Source organism: Olea europaea, chromosome 15 (genome assembly GCF_002742605.1).
Source record: "Olea europaea var. sylvestris chromosome 15, O_europaea_v1, whole genome shotgun sequence".
Lineage (NCBI taxonomy): Eukaryota > Viridiplantae > Streptophyta > Magnoliopsida > Lamiales > Oleaceae > Olea > Olea europaea.
In genome coordinates, this window is record NC_036251.1 from 732,948 (window position 1) to 757,944 (window position 24,997).

At 36.3% G+C, this 24,997-nt stretch overlaps 1 protein-coding gene across 6 annotated transcripts; it reads right to left on the minus strand.

Moving 5' to 3' along the window:
- Positions 1 to 925: 925 nt before the first annotated feature.
- On the minus strand, positions 926 to 24,766 carry LOC111409755 (calmodulin-binding transcription activator 2-like). 6 transcript variants are annotated; one of them, XM_023039769.1, is made up of 14 exons: positions 24,579 to 24,766; positions 23,136 to 23,255; positions 14,925 to 15,040; positions 14,620 to 14,708; positions 13,886 to 13,928; positions 6,743 to 6,905; positions 6,424 to 6,531; positions 6,179 to 6,319; positions 6,031 to 6,089; positions 4,931 to 5,314; positions 4,033 to 4,715; positions 2,317 to 2,899; positions 1,653 to 1,976; positions 926 to 1,219 (listed from the first exon to the last, which is right to left on the minus strand). In XM_023039769.1, the coding sequence occupies exons 1-14, from the start codon at positions 24,616 to 24,618 to the stop codon at positions 1,109 to 1,111; spliced, it is 2,964 nt and encodes a 987-aa protein (XP_022895537.1). In that variant the 5' UTR covers positions 24,619 to 24,766; the 3' UTR covers positions 926 to 1,108. The 6 variants fall into 6 exon arrangements, with proteins under 6 accessions (XP_022895537.1, XP_022895533.1, XP_022895535.1 ...); XM_023039765.1 differs by having other exon boundaries at positions 6,731 to 6,905; positions 24,579 to 24,765; XM_023039767.1 differs by having other exon boundaries at positions 4,033 to 4,712; positions 6,731 to 6,905; positions 24,579 to 24,764.
- Positions 24,767 to 24,997: the final 231 nt, after the last annotated feature.

Genomic DNA, 24,997 nt, shown 5'->3' on the forward strand with positions numbered 1-24,997 from the left:
AAAATATATATATGATATCTTTAGACATGTAGAGGGTGTGTGACTCACATTATTTTGATAATAATACATTGTTGAATAGTGTATTGATAAAAAATTTGTGGTTAAAAAATAAAAAAAAAATTTGATCTGTGTGTAATATTACTTTATTGAAAAATATGTTGTTGAAATAATGTCAAATCACTGTTTAAAAATGTATTTTTTTTTAAATAATGAAACTCAAAGAGGCTCGTATTTTATGAATTTTATCAAAATTTACTAAAAATATGACATTCTGTCCCTTTCGAGGACAAAAATCTTTCTTGGATGTGGGGGCCATTTGAAAGAGCAACTGACTTATGTATGGAAATAAAATAAGTAGTAATATTTTTAGTGAACTTTTTATTTTAAAAAGGATAAACATCTATAGAAAAACAACTTATTGTAGATATAGAGAAATGATCAAAATAAATGTCACCTTTATAATCTTATTAATGATTTATAATACATGAATAGATTTACTCAATACAGTATTAAAAGTGATACCTCGCTCTAGACTATAAGCATTTCTATAACAAGGAATAAAAGTTGATTACCCGTAATTTTTGACTTCTTCTCTTATAGGTGAACCCTACTTTTCTTCTAACGGTCAAAAAATCAATTCTTAAAATCCCTCCCAAACGAGGCCTTATTGCCATTCGGTAACTACAAAACTGCCTATTATCCACTCTGGGGTCAAAAATGCTTTAGGTAAGGGCTATAGATTTCTAGTTGATAAATAGATTCAATAGTAATTTGGTTTTACATATACACTGGGAAGTATTGCCTAAAGATATAGACACGTCAAGACCATCCATCCAGCCGTACTGTAGTCCGAATGGATTCTCCAAGTTCCCCGTATCCATGGCCAAACTGGAATTCAATTTGTAGTTATTGTACAAGCAAAACAAATGCTTAATAAGGTATTCAATATTCATACTTAAGAAACATATATATGTGACAATGTCAGTTTACACATTCTATAACAGAGCTGCCTGTGAATATTTACAAAATATTAATGAATATCAATCAGTCTCTTATTTCTGCAACGACAAAAGCTATGCAAAAATCTAAAGATGTTCGTGGATTCTGCTCATTGAAATGTTAAAGACATGAAAGTATCATCATCCAACAAAGTTTCAAAATCAATAAGCTCCTCCTCAGGGTAACTTGTGTCTTCCGGGTTGGTTTCAATCGCATCCTGCTGAAAACAAGGAAGAAGGAAATTAAAACTAAGTTTTTTGGTCTTGGATCGACTACGAATAATATATCGTGGACAAAGATCTTGAAATCGTATCATAGACCTGTAAGGGAAGTAGAATAATCATTATATGTTGAATATGACAACCATAAAATTATGGACAATTGCCTGGAAAACCTGGATAGCCTAATCCTAAAAGTTCGAAATTTTCCTAGACTCCAACGGACCAAAGAACAGGTTTCAATAAAACCCAAATAAATATAGGAGTGCAATAGGCAGCTATCAAAAAGTTTTAAGCTGGGTTTAGCAACATTCATATGCATTGAATTTGACAAGACACTAGATACCGGAGATGGAAAGAACTCAATGGGAGACATTTCTCCGTGTCCTAATTTTCATAATCACAGTGAAATTAGTCAAATGTGTGGGAAACTACCGTAGTTTCACGAAACCCTTCAGCAGCAGCCAGCAATCTACGATACTGAGCTCGAGCTTCTGGATACTGAATCATGGACTTGACCCTGGAAAGTGCTTTTTGCGACCTTTCTTCAGTTTGTTTTCTTCCTTCCTTCAGAAAGTCATAATCGTCTTCCTGTTGCTGTGCACCTTGGGCATTGGGTCCTTTCAGAATTCCATCCCGTTGGAATCCACGCAAACCAGTTCCTTTCCGTCTCCAGCGCAAAATCACCTTTTCCAGAATTCCAACTGACCAGACAATAGGTTTATACTTTTTTCTAACTTGATGCCCCCTTACATGAGCCTAGGGCAATAAACGATGAAAAGGTTAGTATTATTAAAACGCTTTACTTAAATTTAACACAATTTCAGGAATAATTATAATCACAACTGAGATGCACACTTCTGCCATCAATCAAGAACTTTGGAGACCAATCTGTTCCTAGAATTATTTAGTCATGCAACATAATATATTTCAATTTTTGTTGAACTAATATGCAAAGTTACTCTTTTTAATCCCAATTAAACATTACTATTATGAAGAACACAACATTGTTTGGTAATTGACAAAATGATGAGTTTATATTTACATTAGACAAGGCATGAAATGTGAACTCGTTAACAATGAAACATAAGCAAAGCACCTGGATTTTAACTATTTTCTGTCGAATTAACAGAAATTCTTGGCGCTTTTTCCATCCACGAAACTTTTTCTGAATGTGTAAGGCAGCATCATTGTTTATACCATCATTCCGACCTAACCTGCTCGTTTTAGCAGCTACAAGTGAAATAGCATGCTCTTCTGGGGTCACAAGCTCATCAAAACTCTGTTCATTGAAATGTTTCATCTGGAATGACTGAACCCGAAAGATTTGGTGAATGCGAGCAGCTGCTTGAGTAGCATTACAGACAGCAGCAAGTGAATCCTTTAGTGAAAGTACGTCTGGCACATCCTGCTCAGTTGTTGGAATTGCTGTACGCTCTGAAACTGTCTCTATTGCTTTCACTTCAGAAACTTCAGAGGCACCATAATCCTGTGGATCATTCACCGTCAGAGACGAAAGGTGAGTGGTCAAGGAAGTCTCTGCAAGAAAACCAGATATTCCCTTGTGTCCACCGGCAGAAGCCAGATCTGCCGGAGTTCTACCCAATGGATATTCAGCACATGGATCCGTTAGTGCTCCAGAAGCTGCACCCAGAGAGATGAGGGAAGCAACTGTGTCCTCCCTAGTAAACAATAAAACATGTTAATACAAATCTGCAAGTTTAACTTTTCTTTTTTCTTTAAACGTATAAACGGACCTTAATGAGATCCAATATTTTGGCTAACATTTTCTATTCAAATATTTTTTAAACGGTGCTGAGCTGTGAAAATTATTATAAGTAACCTACAGTTTTGTTGATTAAGGGACCCCCAATTTACAAAATTTGTTAGGTCCATACAGCTGAAATCTCAATTACAGCTTTGTCAAAATGGGTTGCACAAAGAAAAAGAAACTTCAAAGAATGGATAATCAGAGCATATTAAAAACCTAGCAAAGTATAGAAAAAGTTTTACAAGCACTAGGCTCTATGATGCTCAGAATCGGGTATAGGTATGGGTATCGGGTGCAGGTACGTATCTAAGTGTTAGATATTTTATTTTCTAAAATATAAGATACGGGGATATGGTTAAAAAAATCTAAATTTTGGACACCGGGTATGTGGATACATTTTTCAAACTTCAATTTTTTTACTAACTCAAAATATTATTTTGAATAGACCAAAATCAATTGTTCACAAGGAAGGAAATAGTATTGAATAAGGGGTTAAGACGAATGAAATAGAATTTCGGGATTTAGTTTTCAATTATGTGAAGCTAATTACTAAATATTATATAAAATAAAAAATAAGGGACTTGATTGCAATTTGGATTTAGTAAAGCATTAAGTAGTATTATATGGAACCCATTTTAATTTTATACAAACAAAACCCTAAACCACTGCACCGATACAGAGAGGGAAAGAAGAAAAAAAGAAAGAATAGGGGAAAATCTAGTGCTGTCGCCTTTTTCCACCCTCTTGAAGATGGTGCTAGCTTTATAAAGAGTAGAAACGAAGAAAAAAAAAAGCAAAAAAAGACGAAGTGTCCGATAGAAACTTGGAGGATCGGATACATATCCCATACCTATACCCATGTCGTGTCGTGTCCGACACGGGTACTCCAACCATTTCGAAGAGTCCGAACATCAGAGACTAGGCTAATTACAGTTACTCTGATTGGGGATGGCAACGTGTGTTGTGTGTAAAAGCAAATCAACTATTAGAGAAGATCCATAAGGTGTACATCCATTAACAAAGGACGAGTCCAGAGTACCCTACCTTCCACACAATGCAGCCCAATGAAGTGCTGTCCATCCATTCACATCACGAAAATCTATACTAACTCCTGAAACTATAATTGGCAGGAGGGCCCAATTATAACCAAGAGCAGCTGCTAAATGTAATGCGCCTTGACCTCCTTCATCAACAACATTTGGCCCTTTTCCATCTTCAGTTACTTCATGGAGAAGCCACGAATAGAACTTCTCCTTTAACTGCTTTTCAAGGACCTGTTCTGCCGACAGTGACATGTAATTTTTTGATGTCGCTTTTTCCTCTTGGTGGTTCTCCCTCTCCATCAAAGAAAAAATTTTGTTGACCAGATTTTGTTTCTCCGTGTCAATTTCCGAGATGTTAGTGTTGCACACAAGACTCAGGGACATTAACTTCTCAAAACGTTGACGGAATTGGATCTCTGAAGTACCTTCAGATATATCTTCAGCACCAATCTTTTGATTAGGTCCAATTCTATATTCAAATTCACGTACTTCACTACAAGCCAACCTGTTGGAACATGTTATGTAGAAAGGGACAAGTCCAGGCTTGTGTTGTGGGGCATGGCAACAAAGAAGACCATCTTCTAAAACCTCCGCAGGGACCTCAAATTCTCCAAACATAACTGACCATCTGCAATTTGCTAATTCTTGTTCACTCTTGAGAAAAGCTCCAGCTATCAGGACCTGCTTTGTTGTTACAAGACAAGGAAATATAAATGACAAGATTAGGCACAGTTGCATGATCCTTCAACAAGTGAAATGTTGACCTAGAAAAAACACAAGATTGAACTACTGAAATGCCAATATCTTGTTCTATACGATTTTAGATAATTAGACAGCTTGAAGTAGATTAAAAACAAATATATTTAGCAGATATATTTCAATGCATACTTGGTAATTACCTCAGTCTCCAATTTTGTGTAAGCCCAGTTTGGTGAAAAATCAATAATGCTAAATAGCTGGTCTTGAGAGAGAGAAGGACTAAGTGCATCCAAATCCTCTTGTATTTGAGCTGGCATACTAGAATAATCCTCAGACCCCATAATACCCCATGAAATTACATTACTCGATTCCATATGCAATTCATCAGCTTCTCCAAGTTCTTTGGCAACCCAACGGGAAAAGCTGTCAACTTTCTTCAAGCTTTCTTCCATTTGTAACCCACTTATCAGGGGCTTTTTCAGTAAGGAAGAGTAGTTTTCTGTACCAACAGAAGCCATATCATTCTCAAAACGTGGATCCATCAGATTCCCAATATCTGAATGCGAGTTCTCATATGGATCTACCTGTTCACGAAGACAGGTAAGATGACTCCACAACATTGGCCTAACTTGAAGGAACAGATTTTTTACGCGAATAAATTACTTCCATTATTGTGAGCTATATCAAAGACCAAATTTTATGCATGTTAAACTACACAAATGCATTGCACTGTCTTCAATAGAACTCAAAACAGAACCAACATCAATTCATGAATATAATGGCTGAGAAGAAAAACTGCAACCAAGATCATATGGAAAAAGGATGAGCGAAAATGACGGTGATATAATAAAGATTTCAATAAAGCAGATGAATACAAGCTTGAAAGTAACTGCCATTATGATGCTATTATACATTCCAAGTAGGTAACTAGCATGATACGAGGCTCGTGGTTGATAGTTTAACGTTTCAACACTCGGAATTTCAAGATAAAGCTCCTGTTCGGAATTTCAAGAAATGTGTGGCTAAAAAATAAGGAAAAACTTTGGGTTTACGTGTAACATTATTTTCTAAGAGAACGTGTGGTTGGAAATGAGTTTTGAAAAAAATGCATTTTTGAAAAAATGGAGCCCAAACAGCGGCAAGTATCAAAGAAATGAAGGGGCAACAGTTCTTTGCCCTGTGTAGAGCATCATAAGTAAAGCTTTTAGCTCAATATTTCAAGGATGTTTGGAAATGTTACAGGCATGCTGGTTATTGATGTCTGGTAAGAATGTCATGGAAGTGTAAAACAACTAACAACCTGCCAATTTGAATGGACTGGTAGTGAACACCCAGATCCCTGTTTGTAATCAATCTCATCTGTCCAGAACCAGCAATTAGTCAAAGTCCACCTCATAATAAGTTTTTACACTAATTGAAATGAAAAGGATGTTTATATATTTTGATACCTGCAGTACAGTGTCCAAAAACATCCTCCCATGATGCCAATTCAAGTTTTGTTTGAGCCCCACATATGGCACTGCCTCCATCAGAGTTTTCATATCTACGCCCAAGTGACGCATAATTCATTGCAGCAACATTTTGATTTCCTTTCAATAGTTACGCATGATTCAAGAATCTCTTCAGGTTTAGTATGAGCATATAAAATGAAAATGAATAACAAAAAATCAGGAAAAGGAAAAAAACTAGATACCTGGGCATGTAAACGAATCATAAGAACTTGAAGGAGTGATGTGACTGCCATCTACCAATGGTGACTCTGGAAATGAATCTAATCTGGAACTCCCTTGGAGAATATCATCTGCATGAAATCATGTTGCACGAATGTTGTCATACGGGAAAGATAGAAAAATTACGAGATGCACAAGTGCTTCAGTATGAAGCCTTAGCCACAGAACAATGCTAAACAAAAATGTACCAACGCTAGTAGATATTAGTATTCAGGTCGAGTTGAAATAAGGCATTGAACGTAAGAGCTAAAACAGAAAATAAAAAAATACCAGATTCCGCACTTTCATATGCTGATGTCGGGGTGCTGATGGGACTCGATGAGGTTGCATTTGCTGAAACAATTTTATCATAATTTCCACGGAAGGAAGATGATGAGCTGTCTTCTTCAGAATTTGACACTGAGGATTCATTATTTCTAGCATAACTCATGTTCATCTTATTACCCTGAAAAAAAAAAAAAAAAAAAAAAGGAAAAATTAAAAAAAAAAATAAATTCCTTTTGTTTTAAACCTTTTAAAAAATTGTAAATCGGTCCAAATAAATTATTAAAAGGGTAATTAGCATAAAGGTATCTACGTTTCCATATTATTATACCAAACATCCATACATTTATTTTTTTATTTTTTTTGCACTTTCACAATTATTTTCACATTTCATCGCTAGCCTAAAATCATCGTTTTCATTTATTTTCTCAATTAAAAGTTGTAAAATAACAAATACATCCTCCTATTTAAATAAAAAATGAAGAACAAATTACAATTATATTCCCAAATTTTTCAAAATAAATATTTTTTATTTCTTTTTAAATTATTTATTTGAAATTTATTTGTACTTTTTAAAAAAGTTTGGAAGTATAGTTGTAATTTATTCTTTATTTTTGTTTTATTTAAATATGATGGTAAAAAAAAAAAAAAAATGGCAAACTTAAATCAGATATGTAATCCCTTATGTTCTTAGACTCAAAATTTATCTTGTGCCAAATAATACAAGGAATCTGCAACAATTCATGATTTGTATCTCTGATTGTTAGATCATAAATAAAAAGAAAATAATTTTAATTATAGTTCATAGACATAATTGCTGTGTGTTTTCTTTGAAGTTGAGGCTTGAAAAAGTAGTTCTTAAATTAACTATGAAAAGGACTTGAGCTCCTGTGTTTAAGGAAAAGATGAGAAAAATGCAATGCGTTATTTCATCCTTAATTGATTTGCAGTCACAAGAATCATGCTGTAAAAGTGCACCTCATGAGATGTATGGGCTACACTTTTTGCTTCGTCAAAATTGAGGGAGAAAGATATTGCTGTTGTTGGAAGATACCACCTCATCTACTCCAGATAGTTAGGAGTGTAGTTATGGTAAGTTTCCATATTCAAATTTTTAATTTTTAAATCCTAGGACAGTATCCCTATTTCAAAGGGAAAAGTTGTTAGTAGTTCCTAGTTTATCTCAAGGCTAATAGCCTATAAATTGTAACTCAATTGTAAAGAATTATCATCAGAAATATAACACATTTTATTCTCCAAAGCTCACATGTTATCAGAGCCAGATACAGCACTTGAAAAATTGTTCTTTTAGCCTTAATTGCTGGAAAATACTGAGCCTTAACCTCCTCCTTCTTCCCAGATTATTCGATCTATATTGCCCTTTACCGCCTCATTATTTTTTGCCTTAATCAACTTGCAACTGGTGGTATAGACACCTCATTTTTCCCAGCCTTCATTGCTGTTTTTTCCCCTGTATCTGCAAAATTCTGCTGTGCTCTAGTTTCCAGTTCAAAAATACAGCATGTCTGCAACCTCTGATTAATTGCTAAAAAAACTCGATACACTTTTTCGACTTTTACAATGTCCGAAATAGTCGAAGACTCCACCAGCTCGGGCAACAAGGGTGCACCCGAGAATGTCATGACTTCCACAACTGGAGACTTGCAAAATATCCAGTCTGCCTATCAACTAACCGGTCAGAATTAATTGAAGTGGTCTCAACTACTTCAGACCCTTCTAAAGGGAAAAGTGATGAATTATCTCCTGGGAACTGGACCAAAAGAAGGTGATCCAAAATTTGAAGTTTGGGACGAGGAAGACTCTATGGTCATGTCTTGGTTATGGAACTCCATGACACCGGAAGTTAGTGATACTTGCATGTTTTTATCAACAGCAAAGAGATTTGGGAATCCATTCAACAGACCTATTCTAAAAAACAAGATGCTACTCAGATTTATGAGATCAAAACCAGAACATCAGCCACCAAGCAAGGATCCAGGTCTGTTACAGAATATGCCAACATTCTAAAACATGCTTGGGAGGAACTTGACCACTATAGGGGCATCAAGATGAAATGCAGCGATGATGCCGTGATATTGAAGAATTATATTGAAAATGAAAGAGTATATGAATTCATCGCCTGATTAAACACTGATCTAGATCAGTTTCACGTACATATCTTGCACAAGACAGATTTTCCTTCATTGAATGAGACAATTTCTATAATCCGAGCTGAAGAAAGTCATAGGGGAGTGATGCTAGACTCCCCACCCATGAATGTCTCCTCAGCTATGTTAACTGGTGCTGCAATAACGAAAACAAAACAGAATCGCGGCAACATCGAGATACTAGCAGAACAGAATTGTCAACCAACAATGGAAAGCCGAGATGCCTATCTCAACAACATATGGTGTACCTACTGCAAGAAGCCTAGAAACACTAAAGAAAAATGTCGGCAACTACATGAAAAACCTCCTACATCAAGCAAGGAATGGGGATATAAAGCAGGACAGCAGCAGAACCTGGGTCGAGACACTTAACTGTGACTGATTATGGGGACGATCGATGTTCAGAACAGCATAACTTCAACGAGGAGGAGATAGATCGCTTAAGGAACCCGCTTGTTAAATTGGAGAGCCCTAGCCCAACACTTGTTCACTGGCACACTCAGGTAATTCCTCTATTTCACATGGGTTAACTGCCTCACAGAAGACATTTGCTGCCTCTTGGGTCATTGACTCCGGAGCCACTAATCATATGACTCTCTTATAGTTCATTTAGCACCTAAGTTCCATGTCCCAGTAATAGAAAAATAGCCACTGCAGATGGCTCCTTAACCACTGTTGCTGGCTTTGGAAACATCTGAATTAATCCCTCATTTGTCCTTAAAAATGTGCTTCATGTTCCCAAGTTATCTACCAATCTTATGTCTATCCATAAGCTTACAGCTGACATGAATAGAAAGGTATTTTTCTATGAACTTACTGTGTATTTCAGAACCAGGATTCAGGGATGACGATTGGACATGCTAAGGAGGACAACGGGCTATTCCTTCTCGAAACATCTAACAACTTGATAGAAGTACTGATGCGGACATCCATTTACTATTTATTTTCTTCCATTTACTATTTATTTTCTTTTTGGACTATTAGTTATATTCTATTTGGATTATTATTTATATTTCTGTTATTGGGCTTGTTTAGTGGGTTTGGCCCAAACCTTTCTCTTTAGGGTTTGTGTTCTGCTATTTATTTCTATTTTGTTTCTCATTTGAGATAGTTGATGAATTGATAAATTAAATAATAGAATGCTTGGGTTGTTGCCTATGGCTTCCTCCTTCTCCCATTTTCCTTGATTTCTACTTCTTTTCTGGTTTTCTCCCCCCTTTCTCTCCGGCCCTTTCCCCCTTCTTGCTGCCTTCTTCTTCTTCTTCTCGCTGGAATTCTACTTGCTAGTTGTGCTATTTTGCTATTTCTAATTATTCTGCAGGAATCATCCCTCATCCTGCATCAAGTACGAGCAAATTACCCTTATCATTTTTTCAAGACACTCATCACCTAATAAAGATTGAATTTGGTTACAACATCGTCAGCTTGGACATTCCTCTTTTGGAATCCTTAAAATTTTGTTTCCTTCATTGTTTAAAGGGATCGATAATGAGAAGTTCCATTATGATGTTTGTGAAATTTCCAAATATAGACGTGTACCCTTTCGTACATATCAACAAAAGATGCTCTATTCCTTTCTCACTGATTCGTAGTAATATATGGGGCCCTTCTCTTATTCCTAATATTTATGGAGCTCGTTGGTTTGTTTCCTTTACAGATGATTGCATTAGAGTTACCTAGATTTTTTTGATAAAATCTAAGTCTGATGTGAATACCATATTTCCTATATTTCACAATATGATCAAAAATCAATTTGGAGTTCACGTCAAAAAGTACAGATCAGACAATGCTAGTAATTACTTTAATCAGATCTTATCCCCTTACTTCCAAAAGGAGAGAATTATCCATGAATTATCATGTGTCCATACACAACAGCAAAATGGCATGGCCGAACGAAAAAATGGCCACGTGCTAGCCACCACCCGAGCCTTCCTCTTCAAGAATCATGTTCATAAAAATTACTGGGGGATGCTATTCACAAAGCTACCCATCTCATTAACCGGTTACCCTCTCGAGTCCTAGGATTTGAAAGCCCCATGAATATTCTCTCAAATTTCTTCCTTGACTTTAGCACAGCAAATTCTCTCGTTCCAAATATATTTGTTTGTGTCTCTTTCGTCCATATCCACCATCCAAATAGAGGAAACATGGATCACTGTGCATGACGGTGTGTTTTCATAGGGTATTCATCCACAAAGAAAGGATACAAATGCTAGCTATGATACCTCCACTAGGTTGACATATATCTCAGCTGATGTACATTTGATGAGGATACTACTTACTTCACCAAACCTTGTCTTCAAGGGGAGACAATCATGGAAGATGAAGAGTTACAAGACCTACTCCTACTAGACCTTTCTGCTAGAACACCCACTACCACTACCTTCGTGGCCACTGCACCTTTAAATCCGAACATTGAAAAACAAGCAGAAACAAAAACACCCACCATTGATCTTGTAGCAAAAATAAAAAATGTGGAATCCGAACAAAATGAAAGTCCAAATGCTGTTTCTGATCTGTAAATGAGGGTAATGAAACTCGTGCTAACACCAAGTACTCTTAAGTGTATCCAAAAAGGAAAGCACCAATTTTTGAACCAAAGCAAGTTCAAGAGTTTAACTCAAATTCCGATAATAACCTACCTATTGCCATTAGAAAGAACCCGAGAGAATGTACTAAGAAACACCCACCACTGATCTTGTAGCAAAAATCAACATGTGGAATCCGAACAAAATGAAAGTCCAAATGCTGTTTTTGATCTGTTAATGAGGGTAATGAAACTCGTGCTAACACCAAGTACTCTAAGTGTATTCAAGAAGGAAAGCACCAATTTTTGACCCAAAGCAAGTTCAAGAGTTTAACTCAAATTTTGAAAATGAGGTAACAAATTCTAACTCAAATTCCGATAATAACCTACCCATTGCCATTAGAAAGAAATCGAGAGAATGTACTAAGAATCCATTATATCCTCTCACATCTTATGTCATTTGAAAAATGTTCGTCTCATAAAAACTTCCCCAGAAGTTAAAACACTATATCTATTCAACACCTTGGGTGAGGCATTATCATGTGAAAATTGGACACATGCCTTGAATGTTGAAATGCAGGCTCCAGAGAAGAACAAGACATGGAAATTGGTGAACTTACCTAGCAGCTGGATGCAAATGGGCCTTCACAATAAATTACAAAGCTGATGGATCCCTGGAAAGTATAAAGCTACGCTCATTGCTAAAGGTGTACTCTAATATGTGGAGTGGACTATCAAGAAACCTTTGCATCAGTGGCAAAAATGAATACAGTCAAGATTCTATTGTGACTAGCAGCTAATTACAATTGGCAACTGCAATAGTTTGATGTGAAAAATGCATTCGTATATGGAGATCTAGAGGAAGAAATATACATGGAGGTACCACCGGGATTCGAAAAAGGACAATCAAACAACAAGGTGTGCAGATTGAATAAGGCATTATACGAACTAAAACAATCCCCAAGAGTATGGTTTGGTAGATTTTCCAAGTTAAGGTTGACAAATGGTTATAAACAAAGTTAGGGAGATTACTCACTATTCATCAAACACTCAAAAGAAAGGGAAAGTTGCTACTCTTTTAGTGTATGTTGATGACATCATACTAACTAGAGATAATGAGCAAGAGAAAGAAGATTTAAAGAACAAGTTAACTACCGCGTTTGAAATAAAAGAGTTGGGAAGATTAAAATATTTGCTAGGCATCGAAGTGGCTCACTCAAAGCACAAAATCTTCATCTCTCAGCAGAAATACATTCTTGATCTCGTGAAGGACACTAGGCAGTCAGCAAGCAGACCAATAAGTACACCTATTGAACCGAATCATAGGAGAAGCAGAAGGGGATTTGAGGTTAACAAAGAAATGTATAAATGACTGGTTGGTAAGCTCATTTATCTCTCTCACACAAGGCTAGATATTCCATATAGTGAAGGACACTGGGCAGTCAGCAAGCAGACCAATAAGTACACCTATTGAACCATATCATAAGCTTGGAGAAGCAGAAGGGGATTTGAGGTTAACAAAGAAATGTATAAATGACTGGTTGGTAAGCTCATTTATCTCTCTCACACAAGGCTAGATATTCCATATAGTGTAAGTATAGTGAGCCAATTTATGCATAATCCAAAAAAAGTTCATCTTCAAGTGGCCTACTGGATTTTACATTATCTTAAAGAAATCCAACGAAAGGTGTCCTGTACAGAAGAAATACTAGCCTATCACTTGAAGCCTACACCGATGCAAATTATGCTGGATCAGTAGTTCATCGAAGGTCCACTTCAAGATATTGTACCTTTCTCAGTGGAAATCTAGTAACATGGCGGGGTAAGAAACAGAATGTGGTAGCCAAATCGAGTGCGGAATCTGAGTTTCGAGCAATGGCTCAAGGAGTCTGTGACTTGTTATGGTTAAAGATCACCCTGGAATACTTAAAGATTAAGTGGGATGGTCCCATGAAACTTTATTGTGATAATAAATCAGCTATTAGCATTGCACACAACCCAGTACAACATTATCGAACTAAGCAATAGAGACGGATAGGCACTTCATAAAGGAGTTGGATAGTGATTTGATTTGCACACCTTATGTATCCTCAAAGGCTCAACTAGCAGATGTACTTACCAAAGGGTCAAGTAATTCAATGTTTCAGAACATCATTACGGAGCTAAGAATGGATAGTACCTATTCACCATCTTGAGGAGGAGTGTTGGAAGATTCAACCTCATCTACTCCAGATGGTTAGGAGTGTAGTCATGATAATTTTCCATATTCAAATTTGTAATTTTTAATCGTAGGAGAGCATCCCTATTTCAAAGGGAAAAGTTGTTAGTAGTTCCTAGTTCATCTCAAGGCTAATAGCCTATAAATTGTAACCCGTTTGTAGAGAATTATCATCAGAAATATAACACATTTTATTCTCCAAAGCTCACAAATTTAAAATTCTTCTTTGATGTGGAATGAAATCCCACCTTAACTTCCAGGTAGTGGACAAAAACGATGTGCATGAGATCCCTGCACATTTTAAAAACTTGATAAGAAATGAAATTCCAAGTTCCATTAGAAGGGAACAGGCAGCTTATATATTTAGAACTCCCTATCTGAAATAGTACACCAAAATTAATTTATGATGGAAATTATGGAACAAATTTACAAATACAATATCAACAAAAGAAAGGAAAATGGACAATTGCGCTGAAAATTTGTGGAACTTTTTTGAAAAAAAAATAAATATCATATACATCAGAGAGACATCATTCATCAACATAGAGGGGGGCCGGGGGCAATAGTTCTAGCAATAACACACTCGAAAATTTTTAAACAAGAACACCAGGAAATATATTCAATTTGTAGCAACAAGGGTGGATTCAGTTCAATAAGTAGGGTATCTAACTCCATGTTTGATCTGTCTCATGATTATTACGTAGGTTTGATAACATAAGTTTGAGCTAGCATGCATTGTACTAAGCTTGTCAAATATAGGTTAATTCTGTGCCTTGTCTTACATATAGACATCTTTATTACTTTTCAAGGGTTTAGAACATTGAAAAAATTGTTGCAAACCTAATTAAGTTCATCTATAAGGTTACAGAACTGTAAAAAGAGCAGACAGCCATGGCACAACCAAATTAGCACCGTAGTACATGAGATGTAGCCAAAAGAAAGCAGAATCTAAAGGTAAATATTTGTCAGTCTCCACACTTACTGTTCAAGCATCCAGTAGCTGCGCCTTTGAAAATTTTCATTGTCCTCTCCATGTGCATAGTAGCAGTGTAACATATCAATGCTTCCAACCTGAAGAAAAATGATATCAATAGATAATATATAAATGAAGCCCATATGTGGGGAACATCCAACAGGAGTTTCTTTTCTGTTTTCATCTGAAGGATCCACTGACTATTTGTTACAGTCAGATATTTGGACGAAAGATCCAGTACCTATTTCATGGATTCACTATAAGTGATAATCAAAAGAAAAATCTTTCAAGTTAATTATAAATTCCACAATTACCTTCAGCTTCTCGTGGGCTTCCTTTATAGTCTTCCCATCCTTTTTCTTTCTCCAATTATGTCCATCCTTCCGAAAGTATCTTAATACCTTCCGATCGAAAAGAAAAACAGAACCACCTGAGAATAAGCACGCATGCAAAGTAAAATAGGTTACTTGCAAACAAATTTTGAAGCTAAAGATTATTAATCTGCATGCAGAGAGAGACTATGATTTCACCAACCCAAATTCTGGAAACAGACCAAATCGATGGACATGGCGTGCAAATTCCAGCTTTTACTACATCTAATGCTTCAATGCAGCACTTACGATAATGTAGCTAGATATTGTATACGAATATTAATGATTATGTATCATGCAAGAATCGGAATAATGCATAATCAATAATTTCAACACTACAAAAATAAAAAGGAACTGCCTAGGATTCGAGGCTTGAAGCGTTAAGTATAGCATCGCATCCACTAATTTTAAATTCCCAGGTGATGTGATAAACAATACCAATATTTGACTTCACATTAAATAATCTTTGACATTACACAAAGTATCAATATGCAGTAGCTAATAGGAAACATACAACCAAGTCAGTTGGCCAGTTGCATTACTCTACACTGTCCCTCCTCTAACACTGTAACAACATTGTAAGTGATCGAGTTGTGAATACAATGTGAATTTCTGATGCAGCACCAATTGGAACAATTAATTGAAATTGGAAACAAATCTATGGAGATGAAGAGAATAAGGGAAGAAATAATCGACGCGGAAGAATCAACAGCAGCAGCAGAAGAAATAGAAGAACAAAAAAAAAAAAAAAATTCACCGCAAGCCACCAAAAAGTTTATTTATTGATCAACTATTTTAGTTTCACGACAACTAGATTTAAATAGCAAAACAAAACCCTAACGAGAACGGGTTTAGGCCAAACCCCTTATACAAGCCCAATTACATAAATAAAATCCAAAACTTAAATAAAGACAAGTCCAAATAGAAAATAAATAAAACAAATGTCTTCATCAACTCTCTCGGGGTGGAAGAAAAATTCGATCATGTCGAGTGGATAGATCACGAGAGGCTACAGGAAATCTCCCAACCATAAGCTAAGTGGTTGATCAAGCCTTTTCTGACGTCCGTAGAATGCGTCAATGGAGGTCTGAATTTAGTGTCCTCACCAACTCCCCCTGAGTGGATGGAACGTGATCTGGGCCAAAGAAGACCTGCAGATTCTGATAGAGCTCCAATAAATCTTGGTTAAATTGATGAGGACATCCGTTTTAATTATTTTTTAGTTGGACCTTTATTTATTTATGTTTTGGATTTTATTTATATAATTGGGCTTCTATAAAGGGATTGGCCCAAGCCCATTCTGGTTAGAGTTTTGTTTTGTTATTTAAACCTAGTTGTCGTGAAATTAAAACAGTTGATGAATGAATAAACATTTTTGTGGCTTGCGACGAAATTCCTTCTCTATGTTCTTCTATTTCTTCTACTGCTTCTGTTGATTCTTCTCCGTCTATTATTTCTTCCCTTAATCTCTTCATCTCCATAGATCTGTTTTCAATTTCAATTAATTGATCTGGTTGGTGCTGCATTAAATTTGGTATCAAAGCCAAATTGGGAACGACTTCATCTACACAATCATTTTTAATTACACACACCCACTTGCTGCAACTTTCACCAATCACCTAGAAATCAACCGCCATAACTACTGTTCAGTGATCAACAACCGACCGCCAGCCATAAGCAAAGACCCTCACATATTAATCCATAGAAATAACCATCGTCAACAACCCATGCATCTACCCCAAAAAAAAAAAAAAAGAACTACCGCCATTGTCCATCGATTTTGCCTGAACCACCATCGCCCACTACCTACAAATCGTGCCACCACTACTGCTGAATCTTAGCCAGCAAATCTAGCCCAAATCACGTCACCATGCTATTCCACATCTAGAAGTAGCCGACTCCGCCACACACACAAAAAATCCTACTGACACTGCCTCTCACCAGGAACAACCACGCTAGCGACCCATCAACTCCAACCACTTCCCATCTCGCCGTCGACATCTATGCCACAATCCCTAGTTTTGTAAATGCTCAGACACCTTGCGCATAAGAGGTGGTATCTATTTCAATTGGGTCTTAGCCTTTTAGTTTGGGTTTGGGCCTCATTTTGTAGTTTATTTGGTAATAGATTAGTGCAAAAAAGAAAAAGACCAAAAAATAAAGAAGAATTTTTAGATATTATTCGCGGGTATTTTTATTTTTTTGATCAAGAGCCACTCAAACGATTCAGTTGTCGCCTTGCCAACGTAGCTATATCAAACTGAAAATTGTGATTGACGCATAGACTTTTGAGTCTCCTGAGGTGATCTTTGACACGGCTACTTCAACAAACAATAGGAGAGTCAATGTTTTTAATTTATCATTGATTTACAATACCGTTTCATTTTAAAATTGCATTAATTAAATTTTTGTGCTGCTGTTATTCTAATGATATACCTAAAGTCATGTGACTAAATTCCTTGATTTCGTCAAAGCCCCATTTTACCCCACTTATTTTACGTGATTAGGTTTTGACTAATATTTTATCTGTGCTTTGTTATTTTACATAGATCAACAATATTAACTTGCCATATTTGAATTCACTCAGTCCCAAAATTTATAAAAAAAAAGCTCAAGTTGTTATTTTTCATTGCTTGCACTTATTGTTCATTGATCTCACCATTGCATATCATTTAGCTGGTATTACATTGCATGCAGTTGGATAATGGTCGTCTAGTCGCCTCTATTTCCAGTACATTGACCATGGACTCATCCCAATTTGATGTGCTCACTAGAGAGTTAGCTCAACTTGCCACTAGCCAGCAACACTTACAAACTCAATTAGCGACTATCCAAACCGAGACGATTGCTACTCGTGAAAAGTACAGAGACCTAGCTGCTAGTCTGAACAATTTTAAGCAAATTTCTCATTCGATTGATGTTAATAATTCCCACATTAGACTATTGTCTTCAAAGAGGTGATCAAAAATATTTTCAACACGATCATAGGGATAGCAATCAGGTTCGTGAGCGAAAACGAGACCATAGTTGTCATGGTACTCATTTCTTTTCCTCGTCGTAAGGAGTGTTTCTTTATAGACAATAAATTAAATATTCCTACTTTTGATGGTTGCTTAAATCATGAAATTTTTACCTAATGGAACACCCTTACACAAGGGAATCGACTAGTAACTAAGTACATTGCTTAATTTGAGGAATTTCGAATGAAATGTTATGTCATTGAGGATGAGGCCTTGATTTTGAGTAGGTTTAGACAAGGCCTAAGAAAAGATCTAAAGTTCTTTCGGGGATCACCACTCTTGATCACGCTTACTCGTTAGATTGGGACTACGAGTTACTTATTAGTACTCCATATGAAAAGCATGATCACCATCGTTCCCCCATCTCATAAACGCCACATCGTCATAAGTCCATCATAGAGCCTTCCCCGTCTAATGTCCCTCCCATTTGGAAAAATAAGTGTAAAGGTCATGATATCTCAAAACCTTCCTCGTAACTGAGGTGTAGTGATATTGTCCTTTCGTCTCTTCGACGCCACCTCCTCCTGTTAAGTTCCTTCTAGGACCTCCCCATCTAATGCTCCTTCTCTGTTGGAAAATAAGGGTCAAGATTTTGAAACTCCAATGACTTTCTCTCACTTGCAGTGCTTTAACTGTAAGGACTTTGGTCACATTTCTCCCAAATGTCGTAGTCGAACGCTAATCATTGAGGAACAAAATGATGTAATGGGTGATCGGTTAGAAGATCAAGTCTATGAATCAAAACTTGAAGAATTTGATGACTTAAATGATATTGAGGACACTTTCTTATATAGTATCCGGACTTTTCCTATGAAGCTAGGGGTTGTACCCCTTGCTCTCGATACCTCTCGGTCAAATATTGTATATCATACCATTATCCAACCCAAAAGTACCAATGATTTGTTAAATCATGCCATTTTCAAGGAAAATCTTGAGAATTGGGATTTGATCCTCCCAACAATACAAATTAAATATAACAATTTTGTGAATCGATCTATAAGTTCAACTTCCTTTGAAGTTATTCATGGTTATGAACTTAGGAAAACTTTAGGCCTTATTCCCATATCCCCACATGTTAATTTGTCCATGTCAATTGAGGTAGCTGTATTACATCTTCATAACTTGCATAATGAGATCAATAAACAACTTGAAGTAAGTAATGCATCATATAAACTTCGAGCTAATTTGCACAAGCGACATGTTGCATTTAATATTGGGAATTATGTTATGATCGGAGTTAGACCGAAGCGACATCCATCTGGATTCGCCTCCAAATTGCAAGCCAATAATGATGGTCCTTTTAAAATTTTAAAGCATGTTGGTCCAAATGCATATGTCATTGATCTCTCATCACATTTTGGCTACCAATCTAAATACTGAGGACTTCATTACTTACAAACGCCGTTTTAATTCTTTTGATGATCTTTTTCTACTTAGCTTTGTGAACCCCCAACTTGACTATGTTGATATTTCTACTTCAATCCCATCTGTCACAGCACACAAAGATAAAATTGATATTATTTTAGATGTTCGTGTTGTCTTGACCAACGATGGCAAGATTCAGTACTTCCTTATTTGTTGGGTCAAACTATTTTTGGAGTTTCAATACTCAATTCGTTAGAAAGATCTCTGTCGCATGACTTGAAGCATCTTGGGTATCAGATTGACAGCAGTATTTTGTGATTTACCCACTCAACAAGGTCGAGTTTTCTCCCACCCCGGGAGAGTTGACGAGGACATCAATTTTTATTTATTTCTATTTGGACTCTTATTTACGTTTTGGACTTTTATTTATATTTGTGCAATTGGACTTGTATAAGGGGTTTAATCCAAGCCCGATCTCTTTAAGGTTTTATTTTGCTAATTAAATCTAGTTTGTGGTGAAATTGAAACAATTTTGAATGAATAAAACTTTTTGGTGGCTTGTGGCAAAATTCCTCATTCTATGTTCTTCTATTTCTTCTACCATTCCTGTTGATTCTTCTTCGTCTATTATTTCTTCCCTTAATCTCTTCATCTCCATAGATCTGTTTTCAATTCCAATTAATTGTTCCAAATGGTGCTGCATCAATTTCTTTCACAGCCACGTGTTTCAATGAATGATTACTACTTACTAGATTGCAAATTTTTAAATAAGCTCAATTGACCACGATACAGATGCATTAGTATGTTATGGCAGAAGTAACCACGGCGATTCTCTACTTGCCACGAGATGCTCCTTTTTCAGGTGTTAAAAAGGCGTCCGCGAGAACCATATCCTGATTGTGTGGAACAATAGAAGTTCAAAAAATCAAACCATTGCCGTTTGTCATTGTAATGGAGGCTTTCAGTAGGATGGTCGAGAAGGCCGTGGGGCAGAGTTTACTGAGGGGCTTTATGGTTGAGGAGTATCAGGTATCTCATTTGCTCTTCGCAGACGACACACTGATTTTCTATGATGCAGACGTTCAGCAAATCAGGAACTTGCGGCGTTTGCTGCTGTGCTATGAAGCTGTATCTGGATTGAAAATAAATCTAGGGAAATCTGAAGCTATCACAGTAGGAGAGTTGGATAACATGGTGGGGTTGGCTGCTATACTAAGATGCAGGGTTACGCGATCGCCTATGACATATCTTGGGTTGCCTTTAGGCGCACGATTTAAAAGCACACATATTGGAATAGTATTGTTGAAAGGGTGGAGAGAAGGTTAGCAGGGTGGAAGCGTATGTACCTCTCAAAGGGAGGTCGTCTTACTCTCATAAGGTCCACATTGTCAAACCTCCTCACTCACTTCATGTCATTGTTTCCTATTCCTGTTGCAGTAGCAAAAAGATTGGAGAGGATCCAAATAGAGTTTTTTTGGGGAGAATTAGGAGAGGAGAGGAAATTATATTTGGTTAATTGGGATGTCGTTTGTTCTCCCATGAGGTTGGGTGGTCTCGGATTGAGGAGTCTCGTACTGTTTAATAAAACTTTGTTGGGTAAGTGGTTGTAGCGATTCGGAACGGAAAGGAAGAGTTTTTGGAGAGAAATTATAGGAGCAAAATATGATGTTATGGAGGGGGGAACATGCTCAGTTGAGAGTCGAGGCTCTTATGGGGTGAGTTTGTGGCGATATATCCGACGAGGGTGGAGCAATTTTCGGGATATATTGACCTTTATAGTGGGAAATGGTAATACTACCAGTTTTTTTGGGGCGATTGTTGGTGTGGAGATCAACCGCTAAGATTGAAATTTCCTTACTTGTATCGTATTGCATTGTTGCCATCTACCATGGTGAATGATGTTTTAGATAGTCATAATGGGAGTATCAATTGGAACATTGCTTTTGCACGGGGTTTGCACGACTGGGAATTAGATGACTACGCGCTGTTTTTGACATCTTTATATGAGTTACAAATCAGGGCAGGAGATTGTGATTGCAGCAAGTGGAAGTTGACACGGGATGGCATGTTTTCAATCGGCACTTTCTTTAAATCTTTATTGGGATCTGAGGAAGGCTCTTTCTCCTAGAAGGCGGTGTGGAAGAGTAAATTGCCACCTAGGGTAGCATTTTTACTATGGACAGTGGTCAGAGGATAGGTGCTAACGGCGGAAAACCTATGGACAAGGGGTTTTTGTGTTACAAAATGGTGCTATATGCGTAGGAGGGATGGGAAGACAAATGATCACTTATTCCTCCATTGTGATGCTGCTAGTTTACTGTGGAACGAGATTTTGCATCGTAACACATAGATTGGGCAATGCCAAGGCGTATGGAAGATGTGTTGAATGCATGGAAGAGAAAATTTCGCGACAAGGATAGCAAACTTGCATGGCAGCTTATTCTAGGCTGCATAGTTTGGTGTGTGTGGAGAGAAAGGAACACCCGATGTTTTGACGATCAAACAAGAACAACAAAGCAATTTAGAGAATTGTTTTATTTCACATTGTACACTTGGTTTAATGCGGTAGCTACTAGGCATATAAATAGGCTACCCAATTTTATATCGTTTCTTTCGGATTTGTATTGATAATACACTTCATGTGTATTATGGTTTGATTAATAAAATACTTGATTACCTTTCAAAAAAAATAAATAAATAAATATATATATATATATATATATATATATATATATATCATCAAAGGATTTTAGCATTGTGCAATGGTAAATTCTTTACTTTACAGTAACTTGGAGTATGGCATCAAAGCTGGTCCTGAGGCGAGGTAAATGAGGCCCTCGCCTCAAGCCCAAGATCATAAAGGGCCTCATTTTAGCCCAGATTTTTTTATTTTTTTTTGTTTCAAAACAAGGCCAAACAACTCAGATCTAATGGTGTGGGATTTGATGTAAATTTATTGAAGACAATATCTAAAATGGTTAAATTTGGGGTTTATTTTCTTGAAAATAGCGTGGGATTTGAAAAATTTTATAAATGAGTGTCTATAAATATTCTTTCGTTGTCTTATTTTTGTACAAAAACTTTGTGAAGATAAATATTTATGTGATTGTATTTTTTAGACCCATGTCGTCGTCTTATTTTTATATAAAAACTTTGCTAATATATTACTACATTTTACAATTCTTTCATTCTAGATCTGCTTTAGGACAGAAAGTCGTATTTTTAAAATATATGTATATTTGTGTTTAATTTTAGTTGATAATAAATCTTTAGTCAATTATGCCGATTAATCTGCACTTCCACACTTGGCACAAGTTCCTTCACTCTATGATTAAATCTTTGGTTTTGTTATTTTATAATATAAATCCTTTCTATAATATATTTAGTTGTTAAAATGTTAGTTTTAAGTTAGCAATAGGTCGCATAATACACTGTTGAATTTTACATTTACTTTGATTTCGCTGGGACCTAATTCGTGGAATTCACCTTGGGCCCGAACAATCATAGAACCGGCCCTGTATGGCATTAAGAACTCTATTGATCATGATTTGCAAGCAAAAAGTTGTGTGATTTCTCCTAGGATTAAAGATATCAAGAACAATTTCCTTCAGTAGAATATGGATTCATTATGTACCTAAGCAAAATCTGCATGGTGGGACTCAAGTAAATCACATTTCTGTTGAGTAAGCATTTCAGTAGGTATACAAATTGAATAATTTAGATATATTATTGATAAAATTGACTGGTAATGAGTATATAAAAGACGTACTGACTGGCTTATGCGGAGGCTCGGAGGAAATATGAAACTTTTGATAGTCCCGTAGGATTTCACATATTTCAGCAGGTCTCAGCCATCTATGTTGCGCTTCTTTTAGCATCTGCTTAATATCTGCACATTATACAGCAGTAATCAAATGAGAATGCAATTCCCACTCATTAGTCAAAATAACTAGTCTCGAGCATGAGAAATGATTAAAAAAGTGGGAGGACGGAAGACGGGTGCAATAAATAACATTTTCTCTGGTTGCGTTAAATAAAGCTTCCTCAAGACAAGCTTTTAATATTGAAGTTTGAACTGGATTGTGGACAGAAAGAATCTAAAAATATTAGGGCATCTAAACTAGTTAGCTTCTATTCAATAAAATATAAAAGGATTGATATCAATTTTCTGAGATATTTCTTAGGTGAAATAACCACAATTGTTTGGCCATATAATAGTTAGCATTCTAATGAAACTATTTGTTAGTGGCATAAGCCAACAACGGATGGGATAATAGTGCTTTAGGAACAATATGTATAACTCTTATTGTACTCCTTTTTCTTACTGGAAAAGAGGGTAAAATCGCAGTTGAACAGAATTTGAAGATATAAGAAACAAACCGAGATTTCAGGAATTTAACATCTTAGGTTTACTGAGAAAAAAATTTAAATTAATGACAAAGGTTACAATCTGATTACTGATTAAATATTGGAATATTCAGATTCTTTTGAGCAGATGACATGAATCCTATCCATTTCAAACATAATTTGATCAAATGTACTGGTATAGATGAAAACAGGCATCCACATAAACACAACATGAAAGTACTTGGAAGCCAAGTTATGAGTCCAGTATTATGCACAACTCAGAACCAAGGGGTTCTTATGGTACCTCAGATCATCGTAAATTATGCTGTATTCATCTGTTTTCCAGGATAGGGGTGGCAATGAGAATAAATTGACTTTCAAAAGAACGCATACAAAATTGCAGCCAAGCAGTTCCAAATAAAAAATTTTATGGTCTAAAATTCAAAAGGTTGTATTTGCTCAACCACTTGCAGTTATTGCGTAATGCAGTTGACAGGGTTTGGTCTTTTAGAATCTAAAATGTCAACATAATTATACCTATATAAGTGCCTTCACTCAAAACAAAAACCTTATTTACCAAGTAGTAGCAGACGGACGTAAACTTATAAAAACTAAAAATTATACTGAAAGATATATTTGATCAACCCAACTGAATTTCAAATCCGTTATCCATCATATACTTCCTTTCAACACGTTCTAGGGGAACAAACAAAGACTGTAACCCTTTTACTCTTCTCCATTCGAAAGCTGGAATTCAGTAAAAATTTACACTTTCGAACCGTAGAATGCTGTAATTTTTCAGAAATCAAAAGACAGGCGTGATAAAAAAGGACAACGTTAAATTAAGAAGAGTTCGAAATCATACCTGGATGAAACCCTAAATTATTCGATCCGCTATCAGCCATGGAGAACAGGATCACAGTGGACCAAAGCTTCAAGTCAGCTTAGGCTTAACTTTAGACACAAAGTTAGGTAGAAAAACCGCTTAGAGATAGATGAATGGAATGAGAGAGAATGTGATGGATTTAATTTCAGTTGATTTGGAGAAGCTTTTACCCTGGGAAGGTTCAGCCGTAAAAGTCATATCAGACATGTGACAACCAATGGCTTCTCAACACGTGGCCTTGGTATAGGTACAAGACAGTACGGCCATTTCGTATTGAAATGGAGCAACCCGAACTTTTGCGGGTGAAGATGATGGGCCTCCCCAAGCCCTGAAGTTTGGGCTTCTTATCTAAAAAATCCTAAGGCCCAGTATCAGATCAGACTGGCGCATGACATGAT

Excerpts from the sequence above, each read along its gene's own strand:
- LOC111409755 (XM_023039765.1), bottom strand. The coding sequence starts at position 24,618 with ATGGCTGATAGCGGATCGAATAATTTAGGGTTTCATCCAG. Across the intron at positions 14,709-14,924 it reads AAGCCCACGAGAAGCTGAAG|GTTGGAAGCATTGATATGTT; the intron begins GTAATTGTGGAA and ends ATTTTTCTTCAG. Across the intron at positions 1,977-2,316 it reads AGAAAATAGTTAAAATCCAG|GCTCATGTAAGGGGGCATCA; the intron begins GTGCTTTGCTTA and ends TTATTGCCCTAG.